Here is a 16667-nt window from a genome sequence, read left to right as displayed (position 1 = left end):
TTCTCTCTTTTACATGTTATGTGAAACTGAACTGCATTCAAAGGATTTTCCCTTTTGTTAACACTAGGGCACTTAATTTACCAGATTTTATTTATTTCTATTTTGTACATAAACCAGTCTAAAGAAAATAATCATTGTTTTTTTCCTTTGCAACATCTAGGTAATTGTTCGTAATAAAAAGTGTGTTCAAAATGGCTTTGTTGGAGTTCTGTTTATTTAAACAAATGTTTTTTTTTGTTTTTTTTTTCAATTTAATCGTGAATTACACTGTAATAATGTCAACTAAAATGGGCTTTGCTTCTAAAAACTGTGAACTGAGGAAAAATTACTACAAAACGTCATAGAATAGTGCATAAGTACGCGATTTGGGACGCACCTTCTCTCTTTTACATGTTATGTGAAACTGAACTGCATTCAAAGGATTTTCCCTTTTGTTAACACTAGGGCACTTAATTTACCAGATTTTATTTATTTCTATTTTGTACATAAACCAGTCTAAAGAAAATAATCATTGTTTTTTTCCTTTGCAACATCTAGGTAATTGTTCGTAATAAAAAGTGTGTTCAAAATGGCTTTGTTGGAGTTCTGTTTATTTAAACAAATGTTTTTTTTTGTTTTTTTTTTTCAATTTAATCGTGAATTACACTGTAATAATGTCAACTAAAATGGGCTTTGCTTCTAAAAACTGTGAACTGAGGAAAAAGACATCGAGTTACCAGCATTTATGTAATATATAATCATCAATAATATATCAAGCAGATCTAGGGTATTCAACAGGGGGTCCATAGACCCCTATGGGTTCGTGCAGGGGGGAGTTTTCATTAAAAAACTAAAATAATTCACATATTTATTTCTCAACATGAATAATGCTAAGTACTGATTTCTTCATTTTTTTGTTAATGTTAGTATTTTTTTTTATACAAATAAAATTAAGCTTTATATTAGGGGGTCTTTAAGCAGGCTGGGAGTCTAGGTGGGTGGTCCTTGCCTGAGGCACAAAAGCTTTACAGCCCCCTGAAGCAGATTATCGTGTTTACTAAAACGTTCAATCAGTAAAATACAGTACAGAAGAACAAAAACACCCGTCTGAACTGATGGTTTTATAATGAAAAATACATTCGCAGTATATGCAGGATTTTAATTCTTTGCAGAAGCAGGAAGGCGCGATTCAGAGTCGTTTTAGTGAATCGACTCAGTGATTCTAAACAGTGACTCGTCGAGCAGGTCACGCGCTCCCGACCACACAAGAAGCCACTGAGGAAATGGCCGTACGCTTTCTGTCCGTAACGAGAAGATATCCCATCGATTTGTGCAGGTTAACGCCAAGTGCAGTCAACAGGTATAGCCGGAATAAAGCGTAATATTCAGACAAATGTGCTAATAAAATTAGAAAAACGGTTTTGTTAAGAGTATCGCCATTTTAACCGTTTAAAGTGTTGTGGGGTTAGCGTCGCTGCTAACTGGCTAACGGTTTAGCGGGACTCAAACCGCAATCTAACCAATAAATATAACCCAGACGAGTTTAAATTTGTTCAGAAACGACGAACACGTCGACCGTGGGTCGTTTGGTAGTTTATATCGTGTTTAAAATTGTTTAGCAAGATTGTCCATCAATCACATCTGTCAGCTTTATTAATATCACATCTGTGTTTTGCTTTAACGTTCAGTCTTTTCTTAGTTACGGGCTATTGAATGTAACAATACTATTACAACCTGTATTAAAACAGTATCAGATATCATAGTAAGTACATCGGCAAGCACTCTGGTGGATTTTCTTCTATTTAAGGGGTTGTTTAGTGTTTTCAAAACTTTACTTTCCGTTGTTTAACTCCTCAATCCTACGGCTCATTTACTTTCACAACTATAACGTTACATGTTAAACGGACTAAACGTGTAATTATTCGTGATGATGAATGGCTTTTATTGCATTCCTGTGGATTCTCTTTGTTCGAGGCACATACCGATGTAAACTGGTCAAATCAACTCTCCTATTGTCCCAAGAAAGTGCAGCCATCTGTGATTTTGGATCAAATTGAACCCACATTGAATTGATTCATTAATCAAATGATTTATCTATTTAATATTTATTAACACTTTGTGTAAAATATAATGTGTGTGGCCGCACATGACAAGATGCAACAAAACCCCATGATTTAGTCATTTGTTTGCTTGTTTTAGGTAAATTGTGAACATGTGCTAATTCATTCCCTTTTTTATTTAAGTTGTGGTTATAAAACTAAAACGGGGCTGCAAATTATTACATGCCGAACAATTTGTGGTGGCATTACAAGACAAGTACTGTAGTGTTTTTTTTGGGGGGGGGGGTATTATCCAAGTGGCCTTTTGGCTTGATCGGCCTTTACATCTATTGAATCCTACCATAAAGAACAGCAAATGTGAAGTACTAAAGATTTTTTTTTTTGTACTGGTTTCATGTAATATTAATTTGTCAATCAGATATTTTTAAGCAGAAAATGTTATAAAGAAACGTGTTACACGATTATGCTCAACACAAGGCTAAATACCACAATCCTGTAAATAGTTAATCAAATAAGTAAACAAAAAATAAAAGTTGCTCACCTTCAGGCCATCCAAGATCTAAATGAGGCAGTTTCTTCATCAGAACAGATTTGGAGAAATTTAACATCAATTTTAGCATTTTAGTTTACCACTAGCTCACCAATAGAGCACCGAAATGAAAATTCTTGGCTGAATACCGAACACAGTTTTTCACATTTTCCCCCATTTTTTTTTCACCATTGCATTAATTAAATTGCCAAAATGTGCTTTTTACTGTTTTGTCCTGCTTTTCAAATAAAAAAATAAATTACAAAACAACCATTTAAAAATATTTACTTAACACTGAACAATTTTTTTTTACGTTCTAGCAGACACTATACCAACAAAGCACAATTTAACTTAAAATTAATAAGTTGCTGAGCAGATAAGATTTCTTTTAAAACATTAGAATATATTACAGATCCCAATTTGAACACTATGTGTGAATGTTATAATAAATGTATTAATAGAGCTGTTGTAGGGTAATTATTATTATCATTATTATTGTCTTATTTTATTTTACAGAACGACAGTAAAATTACAATACTATAATTTATGAATGTTGATAGAGTTGTTGCTTTTTCTCGGCTTTTATTTTGGCAGAAACCCGTAGGAAGATCTCGGTGCTTCTTTTTGTTGACAACAGCATGCAGATTTATAAATGATTCTCATTACGAATTTAGGAAGATGTTTGTCGCACGTATCACATTGTCACATGCCTTTAAAAGAAATTCACAAAAACGTTACTGAGCAACTGACGAGTAACAAGTTCAGCGCAGATTTTCTTAACGCTTCGGACTTTGAACCCTGGTGCCGCGAGCTCGTGCAGCGCTGTCAGAATACATGCAATTCGTGTGTGCATTAGAAAATATAACATTCTGCAGTTTATTTACTAATAGTTTAAAAGGTAATTTCGCAATTTCAATCATCATACAGTAACCTAAACACCAGCATTAGCCACCTCTTCTTCTCATCGGAGACATGTGACGCAGCACTAAACAGTCTCTCGCTGTCGGTGCTTGTAATGATTTGTGTCTTTCTCTGATAGTTTTAAATGCTTTAACACTGCCGACATGTTTGCTGCATTAGTGAGTGCCTCTATTTGATTGCGTTAGTCATTGTTCGGTACATATTATTTCGGTTGCTGAATATTCAGTGCATCCCTAGATAAGAACATAATAATCCACAAGTAATCCACATGACTCCTGTTCATCAGCTACACGTAAAATTTTTTTTTTTATTTGAATCCACCTTTTTAACTCAACCCTTGGTTCTGGAAAAATTATCCATAATATTGCTTTCTCCAATGTTGTCTCCTCTGAATCAGGAGTGAAATATGCACAGATTAAGCAAAAGGACAAAAGGGGATTAACTTTCATTGGAGAATGCATTTTTTATGGTTTATAGACTTCCATTTTGGCCAGAAGGTTTAAAGGTAAAACGCCTTAATGATGCATTAGTTTCTTACTTTTTACTTAACAAGATGCTAATTATTGAACTGGAGTTATGTAAATTACTTGTGGATTATTGCAACATTTTTGTCAGCTATTTAATAATCTCATTGATGAGATTAAGCACACTTTGACCCAATCCCATTTCTACCCCTTCCCCTTTCCGCGCAGGGGAATTCACGTGCATTCACGTGAAGGGGTAGGGGTGTCTCAATTCTCTTTTGGTTGGAGGGGTAGGGGTAGGGGAAGGGCCAGATAGCCCTTCAAACAAAGATTTTTCGGGACCACACTTCAAACGAAGGGGTATGAAATGAATTATCTCAGCGTAAACCGGCTTCAGCGGCAACATGGCTGCCCGAGCAAACAAAAAGATGCATAAATGTAAGCACTTTTGGCATTAATAAAGATTTGAACAAAAAGTAATAATTTGTTTTATGTTACATTCAATCGTGAGTTCATATTTATGGTCATGTTACTTAAAGAAATGTTTGCAAAAAATCGCTAAAGTTTGCTAACGTCATATCATTACAGACTGCACGATAGTGCCACAACATTTTTTCATGTCTGATCAGGGCGATAACCACCATAGACATTGAGGGAGGCAAGTCCGCCCAATAATTAGAAATTGTTAAACCCTTTTCTCAAATATTGTCAGTTCGAGAGAGAGAGAGATGAAAGTTGCGTGTATATGCGCGTTTCTCTTTTTAGAGTGAGTTTAATTCAAAAACAGCGATTTTATCCTCTCGTTGCTGGAAAATACAATGTAGCGATTCAGTATTTGAACTGTTATTAATAGAAGTCGTTGGGCAGCGTTAACAAGTTTCTTTGCTCATGGATGTGTGAGCTGCGCGATCTCTGATGTGTGTGTCAGTAAGCAGCGCATTAATATAGAACGGTAATTAAAGGCTCTAATGCACACCAGTATAGGTGTGTGTATTATAGGAGCTAGACGACGTATGATGACGTGTGACGGTATAGTAGTGGTGTCCCAATTCTTAGGGGAATATTTTCACCCCTACCCCATGACACTCTGTTTCAAGGGACAAGGAGAAGGGGTATAAAATAGAATTGGGATTGGGCCTTTGAAGTGGGGATCACACTGAGCATTTGACAACAGTTTTCTTTTTTTCTTTCCTCCAGGTCCGTCGTAGGCCTCTTCAGCACTGCAGCGGAACATCGTAGTGCTGGTGATGACTGCCATGGTGACGATGGAGATGACGACCACAGTCACTCTGTGACGCATGTCAGGACCTTAGAGACGAGAGCTAGAAAACTGGAAGAGCAGGTTCACGACCTCACAGTAAGTTCACATTTGGTACTGTTTTATCTCTTGTCCGTCCATCAACATGGTTCCACTGTGGGTTTCCAGCCTGTGTCTGTTCTCAAACCACTCTGTGCATTTCCACTGCAAAAAGGGGGGTTCTGGGCTGGAAAGATCATTTCAACTCAAGCCCTGAAAATCTGCTGGTGGGTGGAGAAGTGCTAATACTGCCTATGGCATTCTTGAGCAATGTAATGATGCACTATTTCACTCTGAGCGAGACGTGCGAAAGAGCAAATTAATTTATACCTTCAGTTTCAATGTATCCCTTCAAAAAGAGCAGATAGCAGAGCACCAGCAGTTTACGCAATCTGCCAGTATGCTAGAATCACTTCAAGTACTGTGAACACCAAAACAGAAGTGCTGAACTGCCCGCACAAACAGCAGGTCAAGCACTGTTTGTTTTTTGACTGTTTATAGTCAGGTAAACAACACGTACCAGCATTGCATCATCATTCGTTCCTCAAGCCAAGAACGGACTCTGGCTTCAGAACGTGAACCATTCTGGTGGAAAAAGGGTATTTGTAAGTTATTGTAGCTTTGTAAGAAACCAAACACATTTATTGAAAAAAAACAACAACACTCATTTAGAGTTTAAATATATATTTATATGGTGTTCTGGAGTAAATGCAGCATTAATAAGGGATAATTATCAACTGCTTCAGTGACCCGGTCAGTATTTGGTCATTTTGAGAGCATTTTCAATGGTCAGTTTCATTGATAATGCACCATTTTAGTGAATATTAAGAATGCATCGTAAACAAATACTTTGTAATTACACAGTTTTACTTAAAGGGATAGTTCACCCAAAAATGAAACTTCTGTCATTGATTTCTCACCCTCATGTCGTTCCAAACCCGTAAGACTTCCGTTCATCTTCGGAACACAAATTAAGATTTTTGATGGAATCTGAGAGCTCTCTGACCCTGCATAGACAGCAAGGGTCTAGAAACGTAGCAAGGAGATCATTAAAATAATCCATGTGACATCAGTGGTTCAGCCGTAATTTTACGAAGCTGCGAGAATACTTTTTATGCACAAAGAAAACAAAAATAAAGATTTTATTCAATTCGTCTCCTCCGCGTCACTCTATAGCGCCATTTTGGAGAGTATCACCTATTTTGCAGAGGAGACGAGTTGTTGAATAAAAACGTTAATTTTATCTTCTTAAAATTACTGTTGAACCCCTGATGTCACATGGATTATTTTAACGATGTCCTTGCTACGTTTCTGAGCCTTGATCATGTTAGGACCCTGGCTGTCTATGGGAGGGTCAGAGAGCTCTCGGATTCCATCAAAAATATCTTAATTTGTGTTCTGAAGATGAACGAAGGTCTGTGGTGTGGAACGACATGAGGGTGAGTAATTAATGACAGAAGTTTCATTTTTGGGTAAACTATCCCTTTAATTGCTATAATTAAATTATAATGGCCATTAGTTTTAATCAGTGTTATATTTGTAATTTGGTTGTTTTTGCTTTTTTCTTACGGTAATTATTACTCACTTTTTGTTATTTTCACAGGAGCGATACAAACGAGCCCTAGCTGACTCTGACAATGTTAGAAGAAGAACACAGAAATTTGTTGAGGACGCCAAACTATTTGGTAACCTACTTTAATTTAGCTACACATTATAGCTGTTCGCATTGCATTATTAAAGCAGCATTCCATTAAACATTACGCTCCTCCTATAGGGATTCAGAGTTTCTGCCGTGACATTGTGGAGGTGGCAGACCTGTTAGAGAAGGTTGAGGAGGGAGATGGAGTACAGCAGCTGACACAATGCATGGCACACATACAGGGACGGCTGCAGGACATCTTCACCAAGCATGGACTGGAGAAGATGAGCCCTGTGGGATCCAACTACGACCCATATCAGCATGAAATAGTCTGTCATACTCCAGCAGAGGGAGTGGAGCCTGGCACCATAGCTGTGGTGAAGCAAGACGGTTACATGCTGCATGGACGTACCATTCGCCATGCCCATGTGGGTATAGCTGTGAAGACACAGGAGCAGTGACAGGACCTTAGTTCAGTCCTGTCCCGCTTAGGTTTTTTTACACTCTCTCTCTCTTAGTATGTACCTTAGATACCATTGTTCTTGCATCTCTAGACAACTACATGTTTGACTTACTCTTTGAAGTAATGGTTATATATATGCATTTATAATTTTTTCCCCCCCTAACGTGTAATCTACACAATCAGGCTTTTTTTGTTTTAGTTTTGAACTCCCCAATTTACAGAATGTCCAGTGCCCATTTAATGTTTGGAAAGATTCATTATTGTCTTTTGTGTGTTAAAGACACTACATTTGTAGTGTAATAAGAATCGTAGTGTTAAGTTGACCCGGAAAATGCACTTTACACCCTTCTCATGGTGGTTTATGTAAGTGATTAGTAGTTTTGGAGCTTAAGGGATAAATCAGTAATGACTTTTATAAGAAAGTAACACTTTTTATAATAAGATTCTATATGTTTAACACTAGTTAATGAAGTAGCTATCATGAATTAACAATGAACAGCCATGCTTACAGCATTCTCTGATCTTGAGTAATGTTAATTTAAGAATATACTGTTCATTCTACTTTATATTAGTTAGTTTTAACGTTAAACTAATGTTAATGCATAGAATGTTATTTTAACCTTACCAGAAGGTCTGACTGTTCTGTTGTGAAATGTCAAGTAAGTGTTAAAGGCCACCAGTACCCAAAACAAATGCTAAAAGATTTCTCTTTTTGAGGGGAGAATTTTCACATGCATCCAAAGTGGAATCGAACTGAATGGTATTTGGGAGATAAAATGAACATAAGTATTTATATGTATTTATTTTGTTTGTAATAGTTTTCCCTGCTAGTTTTTTTTTGTAGCCGAGAACAAAAACTGTAAGCTGTTTTCTTTAAACTAAGGTTTTTACAGTAGTATTCTTTGTAAATGTTGCAGACGATTAGTTTTGAGTGTATGTGTGCGAGGCAGACGTTTTGATTGAATAAAATCTCCTAATTTGTTCATTCTGTGCACAAGGGGTCACTGTTTACGAATGTTGCTCACAGTTAATGCCGCGTGTGAAAAACCAAACACCGGAAGTGCGGTTAGAGTTGCTGCACGTGTGTTCTCCAGCAACAGAAAAATCGCCCTCAAGTTTGTTTCACATTAAAGCGAGACATGACGAAGGTAAAGAAGGAGAAAACTGTCGAGGAGGAGACCGGAGGAACGGAGAAATCCTATCAAGAATTAATAGCTAATGTAAACCCAATCGCAAACCCGCTTGCATCGCGTAAACTAAGCAAAAAGCTCTACAAGTGCGTCAAAAAAGGTAAACGTGTTTCAAAAACTATTTTCTATAACTAAGCTGTAGCACATTCGAATCTGAATCAAATGTATTAAATCTGGCTGTTTCATCGTTGAAGAAACAGCCACGTGGTTGCAGTCAGGTATTCATTATAAATGTTCTTAATTATTTTACAAAGCGGCTAAAATCAAACAGATCCGACGAGGAGTAAAAGAGGTACAGAAATTTCTCAACAAAGGAGAGAAGGGGTAAGGCGAGGTTTCTTTTCCTCATGTTTCGGCATCATTCAGTCCACCCCACGTTAATGGTTGTTATTTGAACACATTTTCTGTCATCTTGTAGTATTGTGGTGTTAGCTGGAGACACTCTTCCCATCGAAGTGTATTGCCACTTACCAATCATGTGTGAAGACCGAAACCTGCCCTATGCTTATGTGCCATCTAAAGTTGTAAGTTCATCAGAACGCTATACTAAATATTTCTAAATCAGTGTTCCAATACTCATGTGCTTGTTTCCCCCTTCTGCAGGATTTGGGCTCATCAGCTGGATCGAAGCGTCCCACCTGTGTTATCATGGTCAAACCTCATGATGAATATAAAGAGGCCTATGATGAGTGTCTGGAGGAAGTCACGTCTCTGCCCAAACCAATCTGACGACACTTGAATGTTTTGTATTTTTTTTAAAGACGAGTGAATATATCAAATCAAGTTCGAATGGCTGTGAGTGACTTTGGATGGTGTTCATGTTCACCTGTGCATCTGTCATGTCATTTAGAGACTGAAACCAATTCTGTGGACTTCATTAGCAGAAAGAAGCACGAATGTATGATAGCAGGTAATGTGATGTTGTGTAACATAGTGGATGGAGCTGTTGTTCAGCCTGTTGTGTTTCTCAGTATTTGACACTCTTGATCTCCCTTATGCTTCATGTATTGATTGGTTTGCTTTTCATTTTTCATAACTGCTTTGGGGCAGTGGACCCCAGAGAGCTCCAAGTGATGTCAAAATAAACTTTTTCTCTTTTTTTTAAATACCGTCTCACATTATCTGGTTTCCTTGGTCTTGATAACTGGTTTTGCAATTTCTATTCATAAAGTCTGGCATGTTTAATTTTAAAATACAGTGCTATGAACTTGGAAAAATCAGATGGAATGCACAAAAATAGAATGCATTCTGCATAGAATGTCATGCGATCTGTCTGCCTGCTGTCTATTATGTTTCCTTTATGTATATATTTTGCCTACTTTGTAGATGCATTGTTTTCCTCTTATAAAAGCTAGAATAATCTGCCCATAATGCAGTACTTAAAGTCGGCTGTATAAAGGACTGAAACAAAGTTGGGCAAACTAATGGAAAGGGAGCTCTACATAACAGTGGATTTACCAACAATCCACATGGTGGCAGTATTGTCCTTCCATTCGATGTTACTTCTAGTATTAGTCTCCACCAACTCCTTTACACACTCATGACTGAAGTTCATTGTTTGTATGCTCTATATTGTATCAAAACATAATATATCTACCTCATCATTCTCATATATTTACTTAAAGCTCATGACTGTAATAGAATATAATCATAAGTAGAGTTGGGCCTCTTTGTTTGGTGAAGCAACACAGTGTGTGTTAGGTGTTGAAACTGATAAACAGACTCCACTGCTTGTCTCTTTCGTCTCTCTAGGCCCAGATTCCTGGTGCTTGTTCAGGCTGTGTTGACATCTTAAATATTTAATACTGCAATGTTCTTACTCCCATGATGTTTGTTGTTTTTTGGCACGTATTACTCCCAAATCATGTATAAAAGCACAAGAGAGGGGTTTTAGTCCCTCAGTTTGTCAAAACCTGAGAACTGGATGGTTGACGCTTCAGACTACTGCCACTGCTTCCATGATAAAGACATATAAAGACACCAGGCATGGAAGACATGGATAATACAGCTTCTTCTGCTTCACATTTCATCATTGTATTGGATTATACCTTTTCTTGTCTTTTGAGACAATTAGTCCACCAGGTCTGAGGAGGTACTTGGAGGAACGTGTGCGCTGGAAGAACAACAATGATAAACAATACTGATTTTTTTCTTTCACAGCCATTGTGGGAAATGCAAATTAATTCTGATTGGATTTTCAGAAATGTTTGGCGTTTTGGTGCCTGAGATACACACTGATGTTTATCAAAATTGTGTAATCGGACACAGGCATTGACTACTGCATATTCGTTCTTAATGGATAAAGATCTTGGCGGCAAAGAAACTGCATTAATGCATAGAGAAAAAATGGGACAAGGACATGCATATGTCCTTCCTGTGAGCCACATTCCAGGCCACGTGTTAGCCTATTTACTCCCAACAGTGGGACGGGGTCTGACGTGAGTCACCTGTGTCCAGGGGGATGGTGACACAGCCAGTGCCACGAGTTTACCAAACAAGCTTTAAAGTTCAGCCATGTTTTAGTGTACACACTTCAAAGTGTGGCCAGTGTTTAATATGGGTCCTGGAGGATAAACAACCCAAAGGAATGGAAAAATTAATTTAAGTAATTAATTATTTTTGTTACAGAGATGTGATATTGTTTGCCTGCATTGTACCACCGCTAATTGGGGTTCTTGCTAAGGTAAGCTTTACTATTGCTGTTTGAACAAACCTTAAGGCATAAGTATTAAACTTCAGCACAAAACTCATTGTATAATGGACACAAGCAGTTCCTCAAGTCATGTGAGTTGCCGAGGAGAGGTGAGCTGTTGCATTTCTATCTATGTGGCCATATTTACAATTTTCATGCAGTGGACAATAATTTTTTTTTTTTTTTACTTGAGCCATATCTAAGCAGAATATCATTGAGACTTTAGATTTGGAACACATAGCTGGAAAACAAAACAAAAAACTGAATGTCACTGAAACTTTAAAACAAAACAAAAATGTCACTGAGATCATAGATTTGAGGCACATCGCTGGAAAACATAATATTGATTGAGACTGGAAGACTGAAACGAAACAAAACAAAGTGAAATATCATTAAGATTTGAGATTTGGAGCACACTGCTGGAAAACAAACAATTGAATACTGAGTCTTTAGATGTAGAGCACCCTGCTGGAAAAACTAAACTAGACAAAACAAAAAACTGAATGTCATTGTAACTTTAAAACACAAACATAATTGAGATTTTAGATTTGTAGCGCATAGCTGGAAAATAACAAAAACAAAAAATAGAATATCATTGAGACTTTAAATGTTGAATACCCTGCTGGAAGAATGAAACGAGACTGAACACAAAACAAAACGTCAAGATTTTAGATTTGGAACACTCTGCTGGAAAACAAAACAAAACAAAAACTCTTTTAAAGTTTTAATTGAGCTTCATTAGCTGGTTTTAGAGGGATTTTAGGCACTTGTCAGCTGGACAGGTTGAAAGACCAGTTTAAACCACATAGCAACCAACCAAAACAAACTAGCAACCACATGGCAATATGCTAAAACCCACTCTGAACAACTTAGCAACCCATAGCGGCAGCCTTGCAACTACCCACAACACAATAGCATCGCATAGGTACATTTCAGTTATACATAAAGATGTTCTCACGATTATGTATTTAGATTTTTAGGATAATTAACATTTGTTCTAATGTCAAACTGTTACACAGCGCAGAAAAAAGGCACTGTGATTTTAGGCCTCGTATGAGACGGCAATAACTGAAAGACAGACTTGTCTATCATTTCTTTTCGTCTTTATCTCCCAAATCTCCACACATTTTCGTTTTCTTTTTTTTCTTCTATCATTTCTCTGTTGACATGTTTAACGTACGAAGTTGGCTGTTTGAGATGGAAATGCAGGAGGATGCAGGTCCTGGCTCATCTACTTTTCTCAGTATCTTAGCCGAAATGTCTTTTCCAGGGCTTGGCACTGTCCTTGCACATGTTTAGGGTGTCAACAATGCACCTGCTGCCTGCCGTCCCCTCTTGAACACCAGCACGCGCCGCCGTGACACCCCCTCACCTCTCACCCACTTCACCCTGCTTCACCCTGCCAGCTCTAACCGGTTCATGTCGTGTATCGTTCTTATAAATCAACATGTCAGACTCACTGCTGTTTGTACAACTGTAGCATTACTGGAACTCTAGTTCTGTGCATGTTCCTGTGTGGCCCATCTTTCCTTCCCTTCTCTCTAAAGTCCGGGACAGTTTCTATTCCAGACAGGTGCTGGTGATAAAGCAGGTGTAGCAGGAGATTTACTGATTTCAGCGTATTCTGTTGAGCAATAATTCTGAGCCTGGGGCATGAGGCAGGTAACCCTCCGACCGCCTGCACCCGAGGAGTGACAGACAAGAGTAATGCCCCACCGCAGAGAGAGAGAAATTCCATTTCCAGTTTCAATTATATTTCATATTTAGTTTCCCAATGAAATGACTACTTTCACTACCTTTCAAAATGTTGGGATTGTTAAGATTTTAGTCTCTGACACTCATTAAAGCTGCGTTCATTTGTTAAAAATGAAGTAAAATCAGTAATATTATGAAATCTTTTCTATTGTGATGTTTTGTGATGGCAAAGCTTAATAATTTGCATCAGGAATTCAGAAATCTAATATGCTGATTTGGTGCCGTAGAAACATTTCTTCTTATTATCAATGTTGACAACTGATCGAAATCACCTTTGATCCGTTTGTATAGAATATTAATGGAAGTATTAATTTCTTTAAAAAATAATAATAATAATTTTTACTAAGCCCAAACTTTTGAGCAGTAGTGTATAAGTAGGCAGTGCACATTTTCATATACAGAAATATATATCTTAAAAATTAAATACGAATATATTATATTTCCGTAATAAATGATAATATATAAAGTACATTTTATATGTATCTATAAAACATATATTTCCAACAGATTTAATATAAATGATATTATGTATGTTATGTAGAATTTGATATGTAGTTTTAATTTTAATTTATATATTATATAACCAAATTATATATAATTATTTATAATTTAATAATAATTTATTTATATTTAATTGATTTTATATATAATTGTAATATGTTTAGTAGTATATATAAAAAAGAAAAAATATAAAAGAACAGTGTTACAATTTTGCCATACTAAAGTGAATTTATGTTTATTCAAAAGTTAACATCAAATATAAGACAGTGTATATTATATTATATTATATTTACATGATAAAACATATAGCGTACATTTTAAAAACATACATTTCCAACAGATTTAATATACATTCTATTAATATGTTAAATATGTAGAATTTGATATGGAGTTTTCATTATTATTACCTTTTATTTATATATTATGAAACAAAATGATGCATAATTCATATGCATAATGCTGTAAAATATGAACATTTATTCTTCTAGAAACCACGTCTCTGCTGTCACTAAGTTGAATATTAATGAAAATATTCTACCTAAAAGTATTCAAAAAAAAGTTTCAAATTTGACTAAGCCCAATCTTTTGAAAAGTAGTTTATAGTCAGTATACATTTTCATATACAGAAATATATATATATATTATATTTACATAATAAATTCAAATATATAAAGTAAATTTTATTTGTATCTATAAAACATATATTTCCAACAGATTTAATATAAATTACTGTATATTATGTATGCTATGTAGAATTTGACATGGAGTTTTTATTTAAATTTGTATTTATATATTTTATAACAAAATGATATCAAATTAATATACATAGTACTTTAAAATACTAAAATTTATTTATATTTAATTTATTTTATATATCATTTTAATATGTTTAGTAGTATATAAAAAAGAAAAAATATGAAAGAACAGTGTTACAATTTTGCGATACTAAAGTGAATTTATTATGTTTTTTCAAAAGTTAACATTAAATATCTCAGGGACATATGGGTTTTGTGAAAGAGGTCTAACTTCTCAGTTTAAGACATAGTGTTTGCGTAGAAAACTATTAAAGGGTTGTCTGTCGTGCTTAATTGCTCATTATAGAGGCCAAAATATTTACATGAACCGTGAAGAGAGATGGATATATAATAGAAAGATCAGAGGGCAGTGAATTATAATGCTTGAGCGATTCGAAGCGTATCGTTTTTAGAGCACCAAGATGTCACGCCAGGCTTAAGTTCACCAACTCTTTAAGATCTTCATAAAAAGCAGCAGCTTGACCTCCATTTGCATAACAGTGACATTTTTGTTCATGTTCCAAAGCCTTTGTTTGCGTGAGTGTGTGTGCGTGTATCGGGTCATTGGGGTGTCAGTGTGCCATCAGGACAGCCTTGGGGCGACCGGGGGCTTGTGAGGGCATGTTCTCCACCTCTGACAGCTTTGCAGTTCATAAACTCCTGTCAGCCCTGTCATCCCATTCACACTTGAGTGCACCATGCACGCCCATTTGGAGATCAGCGCTCAGATCTAACGGGTTGAACAAGAGAAGGCCACCAGTGACAAATGAGAAACCGCAAGTGACAAGCATCTCTGCGACATGTGCAGAAGCTCCCTGAACGATACAGAATGTCCCAAGAGCGATGGAAAACAAATTCATGTCACCCTCATTACTGGGCCTTTATAAAACTCAAAAATGAGTGCACTGTAAAAAAAAATCTGCGACATTTACGGTAAAATACCGGCAGCTGTGGTTGCCAGAACTTCACCGTAAAAAATATGGTAGCAACATTTTAGGTTTTACAGACTTAACTTAAATTCACAATAAAATACCGTATTTCATTAACTGATGTAATGTTAACAAACCAACATATTGAAGTGTTAATATCTGTTTTGAACCATTGTAATGCACTAATAACCACCAGAAACGGGTGGTGATGAGAAAGTCACATGATGAACCAAAGCTCATCACAAACAGCTTTTCTACGAGCTAAGGAGGGCAATTCTTTTATATAGAAGGTGCACAGTGTCATTCACACAAACACTAAACCCCATCACGGTGACACACATAAAACTGAAATAATGCAATAAACATTCATTTAACAACATTAGATGTAAGATTAAACCCTAATGTACACAACTGATAAGAAAATACTAAGAAGAAACATGGTAATGCAACAAAAAAACATCAAATATGAAGAGTCATGCAGGGAATTCTGGGAGTGTCAATTTACGGTTTTTCACTGTAAATTATACAATGACTTTTTCTTTTTCACTTCCAAAAACCGTATTTTTAACAGTATTTTACTGTAAAATTACATTAAATGTAATTACATTTATTCACCGAATATAGTATGGAAACTTACTGTTAACCAGTTAACAGGTTTTTACTGTAGCATTTTTACAGTCTTTTACTGTTAAAATCACAATCATTTTTTAACAGTGTGAGGTTTTATGGAAATACTCCACACAGACATGCAAAGCTCTTTGAAATATTAAACGGCATGACTTTTATAGGGTTTTATGCTTTTGGAAGGTAGGCAAATGGCATGCGGCCAGCCGTGTGGTGCCTGCGAATGACAGACGGGTAGAGAAAGTGATGTTCTGATTTATCACACTCTTGCGTCTGTAGCCACAGGCTTTAACAGAAGAACCCAGTCCTCCATTAGGAGGGAAAAACAGCATTAACGGATGTAGATGCATGTCTGAGAGCCAGTTTAGCTGTAACTCCAGATTCTTGATGTAGCTACTTTATGACTTGAAGATCTGAAAGTATGGAAATGAGACGTTTGCATGTCCACCTGCACAGACTTGTAAAGGCCCCAGTTAGGAATCATTTGGACTGGTGTTTAATACGTTTCTGTGGCCTTCCCCTGCACCACATAGTTAACATGCACAGTTAGGAGATCTGAATAATAATCCTTGCGCTTCAACAGAGGGATTTTGCATAATTCTTCCTGCCTGATTTTTCTGATTACTGATACTGAGACAAATCTGTTGACACTCGGTAAACCTAATCCTCTGGCCAGACGATGACAAGCCGGGATTCTCCACGACTGTCGCCAAAAGCGTCTGAAGGTCTGAGAGTGTGTGTTGTTTTCATACCCGACCTCTCTCAGGCATCCTGATGGAAACCCGTGGGACTGGTGCTGGTCTATGGGGGTAGAGAGCTGGGTTATAGGG

General features: G+C 36.5%; 2 protein-coding genes across 2 annotated transcripts; both read left to right on the top strand.

Annotated features, from left to right (window-relative positions):
- The first annotated feature begins 1215 nt into the window (after positions 1 to 1215).
- grpel2 (GrpE-like 2, mitochondrial) lies at positions 1216 to 8310 on the top strand. Its single transcript, XM_016278635.1, has 4 exons — positions 1216 to 1339; positions 5151 to 5310; positions 6854 to 6935; positions 7025 to 8310. The coding sequence occupies exons 1-4, from the start codon at positions 1263 to 1265 to the stop codon at positions 7348 to 7350; spliced, it is 645 nt and encodes a 214-aa protein (XP_016134121.1). The 5' UTR covers positions 1216 to 1262; the 3' UTR covers positions 7351 to 8310.
- Positions 8311 to 8388: 78 nt separating this feature from the next.
- LOC107590037 (H/ACA ribonucleoprotein complex subunit 2-like protein) lies at positions 8389 to 9641 on the top strand. The gene is made up of 4 exons (XM_016278636.1): positions 8389 to 8642; positions 8797 to 8866; positions 8961 to 9066; positions 9146 to 9641. Exons 1-4 carry the CDS (start codon positions 8492 to 8494, stop codon positions 9269 to 9271), a joined length of 453 nt encoding a protein of 150 aa, XP_016134122.1. The 5' UTR covers positions 8389 to 8491; the 3' UTR covers positions 9272 to 9641.
- Positions 9642 to 16667: the final 7026 nt, after the last annotated feature.

The sequence above is a fragment of the Sinocyclocheilus grahami genome, unplaced genomic scaffold (assembly GCF_001515645.1).
Source record: "Sinocyclocheilus grahami isolate Dianchi unplaced genomic scaffold, SAMN03320097.WGS_v1.1 scaffold124.1, whole genome shotgun sequence".
Lineage (NCBI taxonomy): Eukaryota > Metazoa > Chordata > Actinopteri > Cypriniformes > Cyprinidae > Sinocyclocheilus > Sinocyclocheilus grahami.
The sequence above is the reverse complement of the archived record's forward strand: the minus strand, read 5'-3'. Positions and strand labels throughout refer to the sequence as shown.